The sequence below is a fragment of the Rutidosis leptorrhynchoides genome, chromosome 1 (assembly GCF_046630445.1).
Source record: "Rutidosis leptorrhynchoides isolate AG116_Rl617_1_P2 chromosome 1, CSIRO_AGI_Rlap_v1, whole genome shotgun sequence".
NCBI classification, from domain to species: Eukaryota; Viridiplantae; Streptophyta; class Magnoliopsida; order Asterales; family Asteraceae; genus Rutidosis; species Rutidosis leptorrhynchoides.
Window position 1 is genome coordinate 626,065,167 of NC_092333.1, and position 10,321 is coordinate 626,075,487.

At 34.3% G+C, this 10,321-nt stretch overlaps 1 protein-coding gene across 1 annotated transcript; it reads left to right on the forward strand.

The window, feature by feature from the left end:
* The first annotated feature begins 425 nt into the window (after positions 1-425).
* On the forward strand, positions 426-6,624 carry LOC139885596 (uncharacterized). The gene is made up of 9 exons (XM_071869347.1): positions 426-904; positions 1,761-1,852; positions 2,093-2,195; positions 2,295-2,542; positions 5,174-5,305; positions 5,429-5,638; positions 5,722-5,897; positions 6,073-6,226; positions 6,347-6,624. The coding sequence occupies exons 1-9, from the start codon at positions 718-720 to the stop codon at positions 6,563-6,565; spliced, it is 1,521 nt and encodes a 506-aa protein (XP_071725448.1). The 5' UTR covers positions 426-717; the 3' UTR covers positions 6,566-6,624.
* The last annotated feature ends 3,697 nt before the right edge of the window (positions 6,625-10,321 follow it).

Sequence of the window (10,321 nt, forward strand, 5' to 3'; positions counted from 1 at the left end):
GTTTACAACAAGGTGATAAGTTGTCATCATCACTCAAAATTGACAAAAGAAAAAAAGAAGAATTGCAATGGCGTGATTCTAAAAAGACCCCTCACTTCCCTTTTTTTCTCACTCGTCACTTCTAATACCACCCAATTTTATCTTTTTATGACCCAACACCATCACAAAAGTGTAAAATATAACTTTAGCTCATGCCTAAATCACTTTGTTTTTACATGTTTCAGAGAATTTGACTCAAAAAACTTTTATTGGTTGCATAATGTTGAATACCTCTTTCCACAATCTCAATAAAAAACCTATTTGATTCTTCGCTTATTCTCTTTGTTTGTATTGTAAGATTAGTAATAATACATAAAGCCTCTCTTTTCTCTATTCTTTTAAAAACCCCATCGTCTATTTTCTTGTTTTCTGATCAAAGTTTGAATCTTTAACTAAAACCATGAAGTATTCTGCTTGAATTCAAAAACCCACGTCAATTATGCAAAAATCTTGAAAACCCGTTCAATTTTCTTGTTTTCTGATAAAAGTTTAAAGCTTTACATACTATACCCATGTAAATTATGCAAATACCTTGAAAACCCATTTAGTTTTGTTGCTTTATGATTGAAGTTTGAAGCTTTATATCCCAATTACCAAACCCATGTTGTATTATGTTTGAAGTCTCTTTGCCACTTATGTTTAATTCTTGAAAACCCATATCAGTTTTGTTGTTAAATTATGAATAAGGTTGTTGGGAGTGGTAAAATGGAGGTGATAACTAGCAAGGCATGTTCAAAGATGTATGCTGATGTAACTTGTAAATTGGGTACCAAGTCTTTTAGAGATCTTCAACCTCCACGTCCTTCAACTGCCTCAAATTCTCCATTTTCTGGTCTTGTTATTTGTGTTACAGGTTTATCAAAAGGTGATTTAATTTTAGCATTTGTTATTATCATTATTTGTTACTATTTGTTATTTGTTATTGTTATTGTTATTTGTTACTATTTGTTATTAGTAAAATTTATAGCTGTCTACTTTGAAGAATTTGGTTTGCTATTTAATTTGTGTTTTTCTTATAGTAGTTATTCTATCATGCAAATTGCAAAAAATGGGGGTACTTATTTACAAATTGTCCTTGTGGTGATCTTGAATTCTTGATCATGGTCTTACTCTCTAGTTTGAGGTGTTCATGGAACATTTTGACTCACAGTCAAACTGTTTGACTTTTTCAAAAAATTGTCTTTGTGATGATCTTGATCATGATCTTAATGTTTTATGAATTTAGTTCAATATGTTATGTTTTGTTTCAACAACTTAAACTTGAATATTTATGAGCATGCCATGCATCTTTACCCTTTACTCGGTTCCAACACCAGAGAAAAAACTTTTGTTACAATCATAGATTTCAAATTAACATGATTCTGTTCTCACTTTGAATTTTAGATTAGTATTTGGCATTAACTTCTTCATCATATAATCCAACATGGTCCTTTTTCCCAATAAATTTGTATGCATGCTTTATTTTGAAGTGTAAAATGAATTCATTTGACTACAAACTAGAAGTCATACATTACATGTTAGATGATGCTTTTGTACCTCTTGTTGTTTTGCATATCATCTTTCATGCTTGTGTCATGATGTGCATGCATTATTAGTTTATGTTTGAATCAATCAACTCATGTGTTTGGTTTTATCTACTTGTCACACGTGCTATGTTGAAAAAGTCTTGCTGGCCAAATCTTTGACTTTTATGTAATTTCCTTCTTGATGTTGACTTACAGAAGCGAAAAAACAAGTGATGGATGCAACTGAGAGATTGGGAGGTCAATTTAGTCCCCATCTGCATCCTCAGTGTACACATTTGGTGGTTCAAATATCCTTTTCCATATTAAATGTATTGTTTATCTTGTGATTTACGGTCGATTTTACATGTGCAGTAGCATTATGTATAATCCGGTTCTACGAATTAAACATGTACATTTCAAGATTACACCGATAATTATGCCTTAAACTTGTAAATTCATTCAACTCAAAAAAGAAAAAAAAAGGAAAAAAAATAAAAAAAATCTTGTGGACCTATATCAAATTACATGAAAACTTAACCTGTAATTACAGCTCTTATGAACGTAAAAATGGGTATGTATTGAAGCATGGGGAGAAAGATTGTCTTTATATCGTTACTCTTGGATGGTTTGTCGATAGTGTAAGGAGAAATGGTAAACCTTTTCAACTTATACTGCCTTTTTGTCTTCTAGTCGTCTAGTCGAACATGTTGCGTTGTTTTGATCAGCTTAAATTATTTTTCATGTGTTTAGTGCGATTGAACGAATCACTATACAGTGTTAAGAGTTATAGAGAAGTTTCTATGGCAAAAGATGATATAAACAAGATCGGTAACGGGATTTCTTGTAATCCTATTGCTATGCTTGAAAATGTTAAACAATCTAACTTGATTCCAAGATCAAGAATACAATCATTAGTAGAGCAGAAAAGAAAAGGTTCAACCTTTGCAAGTCATACCTTTTATGTTGACCCACACGTTTCTGCTGAGCTGCGAAACAAGGTATGCTCGATTCACAACTGATACAAACATCACCAGGAAATAGTTAGTGATCAATACTTAGATTCATTGTACTTGGCACTTGGTTTTAAACAAACCCAATCTAACTTGGCGTTGGTCTGTTTGCAAACATTTTTATACACATAGCGTAGTGATCTTTACACCACTAAGCTTTTACCATACATCACTAAAATGCATATTTTGTCTATTTTACCCTTACTAACCTTAAATAAATAAACATTTTAATTACCCTAAAATTAATATCAATAAATAAATACCGTAGTGTTTTTCTTTTTAACTCATTCTTATGATTCTTTTGTTACAGTAGCCTACAACATTTGAGTATTTCTCAATTTCTTTTTTCACTTGGCACAACTACAATTTCAAAGAGTGTCCAAGACTTCGATGCTTAACAAAATATTGGCAAACAAGTATCGGTATCAATTATAAAATATACAACATTAGAATACATCAAAAAATATAGATATAACTATTGTAAAAAAGACCAACACCATTAAAAAAGTAATCATGATCATCATATTGAATAAAATTAAGAGTGTTGAAAGTATTCAGAAACAAGTTTTACCATCAATCCCTCATTTGATTACAAAAGATAAAGTACCAAAATACATAACACATAACATGTGTTATAACTAAAATAGAAAACAAAGTTTCATTGAAAAACTATCAAAATATGTCACTTGAAAGATCAGGATAAACATTTAAATCGATGATATTATTTTCATGATGGATTTTTTTTTTTTTGAACGGCAAGCTTGCATCAGTGTATCATTTATTTCAACGACACTCATCATTTGCCCACACACACGCGTTCGGGAGGAAACCCGAATCGCATTACAGGAACCCGAACCTTTAACCATCCCGAGGGGCAGGCGGACCGGGTTTTGAATCCTGAATGGATCCGGGAGAAAACCCCCCTAGGGTGAATATGGATATCCATATTTCAGGCAGATTAATTAATAGGATGGGCAGAGCGAGACTCGAACCCATGACCTAACCCCCAGTCCCAACACACAAGGTGAAGGGGATGTCGTTGAAGCAATGCTTCGTTGGCATTTTCATGATGGATTATACTTGCATCATTGCTCCCTTGAAATTAATAAGTAGAACTTGAGGGATTTTGTAATCTTGAGGACTCAACATACTCAAATCTTGAAGGATCCCTTGCGGTAGAAGTTATCCCCTTTCCTTTCTTCTTTTTTGATTTTGGTGGTCTACCTTTTCGTTTTTGAATTATTGGCTCAAAGTACGTATCTGATTGGTTGACAAGTTTGGTAATCATTGAAGAGGCATATTCTTTCTTGTTTTGAGGCCACTCTTGGTACTTTAAATACAACTCATCAAGCAAGTTGATGGATGACCAGAGATATCGGTGGATGGGTCATGGTTGTGTGCTAAGTTTTTTGGTTTAAATACCCAAATACCGTCACGTCCCTTGCTACCTATTAAACTGAATGGGCATTCAATTAAACGAGATACTGAGCTCTTTTTTCTTTTAACCTCAGTACCCCTTGTATCTCGATAAGAACCTCCCTTATCACATTGCAAAGTGTAGAACTTGTCATTTTTCGAATTGCGAATTGATATCCCATATCCTCTTGCATAATAAAATTCACGCACGCTCTTTAATAAATCATCTGACGATTCAAATTTAGAGCTAGAAAGATATATTTTTTCTTTTTCAATTAACAAATTCGACGAGTCATTATATGCCTGTTACATAAAATAAATCAGGATGTAATATATACACTTAATAAAACAAAACATCCAAAAAAAACTAATAAAACCTAATAAGTAAAGTTATTTGAAAGACATAACTATATATGAATATATATAAATTGAATATAGAGGTAAAGAACTTTTCTCTGTATACACATACACACCTCATTATACACACGTCTATCAAATTCATATTAATATATTATTTATAATTTATAATAATAATATATAATATATAATATAATATTAATTAAAACAGAGTACTAATATTATTTGTATTCATTGTAGCAATATAGAAGATGTTGAAACATACCTCTGTATTCATTGTAGCAAAATACGAAGAAGATGAGAATTGAAATTTGAAGCGGCCGTATGTTTGTGAATATAGGTTTTAGTTTTAGGGTAATTAAAAGGTTTATATCTAATTAAGGGTAGTAAGGGTAAAATAGGCAAAATACATATTTTAGTGGTGTTGGGTAAAAGTTTAGTGGTGTAAAGATAGCCTAGTGGTTAGGGCCCTGAGCTCCTCGAAACAAGTCTCAGGTTCGAATCGCGTCTTATTCAGTGGTGGTTAGAGATGAGTTGGAAACAGCTAGAGAATAATCCTGCTAGGCTGTGTACATCAATGAGGTCGGATTACTCGCTCTCCCGAGTAGCCCGAACAGGGAAAACCTTCTGCCTTTCATGATCATATAATAAAACTAACTTAAAGGGAAAATGGTCACAAAATACCTGATTCGGCCATATACGTCTCAGAGTAAAAATACTCTCCCTCTACATATAGCTTGAATAGGAAAACCTCGCCCGTTTATCTGTTAAAACGAGCTGATATGTCAAAAGGCTAATAACGTTTCCTCGTTTTATTAAAATGCTAATAATTTTTGCAACGCGTAGGTTGTAGAAGCTGTTCTAGAAGAAGGTGCAATGGTAGTGAACCGATGGTTGGTGGGGCATGACGTAAGTCATGTAGTCTGTGAAGGTTCTTCAGTTAAAAAATATATCGGTCACTCCAATAATGTTGTAACGGTATGTTACAAATCATATGATATAATTATAATTATAATTATATAATATAATGTAATACATCAGTCAATGCTGCTGAAAATCTATGTATCTTTATGGTCCATTTTGAACTCATATGCATCTCAGCCTCAATGGGTTCTAAAGACTGTGAAGGAGATTAAATCACAAAGGCTCGTCCATTTGTCTGCTGACTTGGCACGCCATGTAGGCATGACACTCAGTAATGTTCCTCAAGATGAAAACAATTATAGTACGAAAACAAGCCACAACGAGAAGCAAAGGATCGCGATCCTTGCAAAAGAGGAGGTCAGGAACCGACGAGGTCATCATACACAGGTAATAAACACCATTGATTACATCATCATCTTTTTGGTTTTATACTTTTGTGTGATGTAATCGAGCATCTATCTAAATGTCAGACACTGATGAAGCCATTGGCTCGAAGCGTCCTTCTTGATTCAATCAACTGGATTATGTCTGAACCGGCATCAACCGCGTCTATATGTATGGATTCTTTTAGTTTGAATGATGCAGATGAAAGCATGAAGGAACCTGATGCTTGTTTTGTTGATTTTCTACGCCCACTTTCTGAAAGGTTTCTTTTTGCATCATGTTTTCATTCATCTCATGTTGATTAAATTCACATAAGTGGCAAGATGGGCGGGTTGGGTAACAAGTTAAAACATTTTAGTGCCTAAGACACGAAAATGCTTATTTTTCTTTTAAAACAGATAACTATAATTATTATTTTGTTGTTCAATTTCATGTAGAGAAAAGAGTGAGTTGGTTTTCGGGTACCACTTCATTACAATACTATTTCCGGTGGACCGGTTCGGGGAAATGGGACCCAGTTCAAGGACGTTCGTCAGCACTACAGGATTCACGATTTTACAGTTGCTAAATCACATCTACGCGTTTTACCAGGTAACTAAATATCATGGTTCTATGTTCAAACATTAACGATTAAGCACATAAAGTTAGTTTTTTTTTTTTTTTTTTTTGATGCACGTAGATAACGGGATTATCTGTTTATGTTTCATTTAGGAAAACATGACAGCGTCGGAGATAGAGTTAGCGATCCACACTGATTCTCGACATGCAGACAGGCTACGGTCCATGTACTCGAGCAAAGAAGCTGCAGAGTGCGGTTGTGTAGAAATTAAGCGCATTGAATTTTTAGGGAGTCACAGAATTTTTAAAATGCTCAAGCATGTACCTGTAAATTACAGTGATCATGTGTACGAGTTGTTGACTCGAGCATAGGAAATCAACACTATGGTTGTTGACCAAATTAAATCTGACGATTTATACTCAATGTTACATTTACGTGTGCTTGCTTATTTTTTAAAATTTTTTTGTGTGAAAAGCATGCCTATAAAGAAGATATAGCTTAAAGGTTTATATGCTCGATAGTAAAGACCATTTGTTTTTTAGGCTGCAAAATAACTTGATCTTGTCTGCAACACTTAGAAACATTTACCTAGATCTGCGAGGTTGCAGATAAAATAAGACATTACTTCATTTTATGTTTTCAGAAAAAACAAATAAGCGCGCAAACATAAAACATAATAAGTTGGAGTGTCTTTGGAGCTCCATTCAACGACACCCATTGCTAGCGAGCTCCCTTGGAGCTCCATTGAATGACCATGCTTCAAAATGTCGATGGATGGCATTTTCAATCACGCAACTTTGCTTTAAATATATGTAACATACGGATAAAAAGTGGTACAGTGTGTTAATTAATTAATTTATGTGTGTTCATTTTTTAGTAAAAATGTATGTCATGATTGTTAGGGAGTGTGATGAGTTAAGTGATAGGAAGAAGTTGTTGATGTGACGCTAATGTGGTACAATGTGACTGTATGACGGGTGTCATGATTGAGAGTAGTCTAATATCTATAGAATAAAAAACAAACAACACCATATAACATCATATAGCATCATATAATGATATAAGATTAAGTTTATGATACGGCATCATGATTAATGATATAAGATTAAGTTTATGATACGGCATCATGATTAATGATATAAGATTAAGTTTATGATACGTTACTAAACTCATTATTATTTAAATTTAATAAATCTAAATCTAAAATTAATCTAGATGAATTAAGGAAAATGCTAACGGATGCCTAAGGTGTAACATCCCGCCTTTTTCCGTTTACTTTCCGTTTAAATAATTTAAAGCCCGTTATTAAATTATAACATCTCTCGTTTAGTCTACGTATTTAAGGTCATTCGTTTGGCTAAATCACGCACCCGCTTTGAAACTAGAGGGACCAATGTTGTCAAGTGGACAAAGTCATGACTAGGTCAACTAGTCAACCTTCATCATCCTCCATTCATTTCATCCTCCACATTTCACTACTTCCACTTTTATGCTCGCAAACCCTCAAACACAAATTCATCATCTATTCAAGATCTAGCAAGCATCAACTCAAACAAATTGCATATTTGGAATCCTTGCAACTTCCTCTTCGATTCCATACTAACTTTATCTCGTTTGGGTAACTTTTTAAAAACACTTAATTTCTTGTTCTTGATCTTTTAACTTAAAAGTGTATTAATTAGTCTCTATGGCTCAAGTCTAACATGAATATGTGATTTATATGCTCGATCTTGTTATTTTAAGTAACTAGCATGAAGTTGAAATTTGGTGTGTTTGATCTTGTGATTTGGTTGCTTAAATGTAGTTAGAGGCTAAAAGTGCATGTATTAAATGTGTTACTAGCATCACTAGCTTCAATTTGGTATGTAGGTTGACATGGAAAAGCTTCATAAACATAATTGTTAAATTTGTGATTTTGAGTTAGGGTTTGATAGAAGTAAAATGAACTTTTGATGCATTGAATGCTTTGCAATGTTGTTTGTAAGTGTTTAGTTAGATTGTATGCGTAATTACCTACGAAACGGCGTATCATATGTGTGCATTTAATTTCCGAGTCATCAAAGTGCATTTATGAACTTGAAAGCATTTATGGTGAACATTTAATGAACTTTCAACTTGAATTTGATTATTGTAAATGATAATTTTGGTTGATGAAATGTATTTAGTTGTATTCCTCGTTAAATTACCTTTTCAATGATGTATGGTAGGCGTTTTAAGTATTTACGGTTCATTAGTTGTGTTAAAATGAGTTTTGGCTCGAGACTTGAACACTTGCACCAGCCCAGGGATCAGCTCCCGTGTATTGCCGCGGCGCGGCCCAGCTATGTCGCGGCGCGACATTAGGCAGGTTTGGGGACTGATCAACTTTACATTTACACCAAAAATTCTAACTATGCTACGCACCTCCGATTACCATGTAACTTGTTCTAACATGCTTATATATGATTAATTAGCTCAGAAAAATAGTTCGAGACCCGACCCGAATGTGCTGACTTTTTCGTTGACTTTGACTTGACCAAAGTTGACTTTTATTCAAACTTAACCAATACTTGTTTAAACCGTTTTAACCTTCTTGTATACTTGATTCTTGCATGAAACTTGACAACTTGATTCACATGCTATATAATCGAGTCGTAATGAGCCATAGGACTAATTGAACAACTTTGACCAACCGTGTTTACCGCTATTGATACGACCTACTTGTTTAGGTCAAGACTAGCATTCCCCCTTGCACACGTTTACTTCGTGAAGTACCTTATTTACTCGTGCACTCAAGGTGAGATCATAGTCCCATCTTTCAACAACTTTTATACTTTTAAATCATGGGATGAGAAACATATACGTATCATACTTTTATGCTTTGAACACAAGTACGAAAACAAACATTCCACAGCGAGTTAGAACAAAAAGCCTCAATTTAATTATCATTAGTTACACTTGCAGGGTGTAAACGTGAACTTATGTTATGTGATCACATGGGCTTGACGAGCCTTCATTCGGACGGTTCGCTACCGTTAGCGGATGAAATATATTTTCGAGTATAGTGTATGTTCTAACACTACATAACAGGGTACAAAACAATTAAGTCTTGATAATTGGGTGCTCGCGAACGTGCAACAAATTTTGGAATGCAAACGATTTAGATAATCAACTTTATGGAAATATTAAATCTTGTGGTTCAAAAACAACATTTACTAATACACCTATGATTTCACCAACGTTTTCATTGACAGTTTTCTATATGTTTTCTCAGGTCCTTGAACGCTATGTAATACATGCTTCCGCACTCTTTTTGATACTTGCTTGGATGTCGAGTATACATGCATACATGGAACGTCTTTTGACTTACTTTAAATTGTGTCGCATAGGTTTCATTTGCTCCTTAAACGTTGTAATGTAACTAGTCGTTGAACTACTTTTGTAAACCTTGAAACATCCTTACATTTGAAATGAATGCGACATATTTTTGGTCAAACGTTGTTTTAAAGACTTATAACCACGTAACGGGACCTAAGTAGACGGCGCCGTTAAATGACGATTTTGTCGGGTCGCTACAGATGGTATCAGAGCGTTGGTTGTAGGGATTTAGAGTTCATTGGTGTCAACCCCGAGTCATAGGGTACATTAGTGAGTCTAGACTACAACCGGCATATAGACTTGAAGTAGGATTACTTGACTATTTGTGCATTATACTCGAACTCTTCTATTCATATCTAACTTCTATTCCATCTTAATCTCACGTTGTTTAATTTGATTGACACGCCACCTTGACCTTATGAAGTAATGTCGAATGCACATATGAATTAGGGTAATATAATTGCCGGGATTATATTACGGTGACTCATATGAACGTCCCGAAATTATGACATAAAGAATTTAGGGCGAGTCAAGGAAATTTTTCTCTCTATCTTTATTCCATATCACGATTAGTATTATTTAGAATAATAATCAACGATATTCTTGTGTCTTGAAGGAACAATGTCTCCTCTCCGAGTCCCACGCAATGAAACTCCCGAACAAGCTCTTCAACGAATGATAGCCACCGCCGTAGATGCGGCCTTGGCCGGTCACTCCTCCAACAACAATAACAACAACCACAACAACAACAATCATGGAGCCGGTAATTC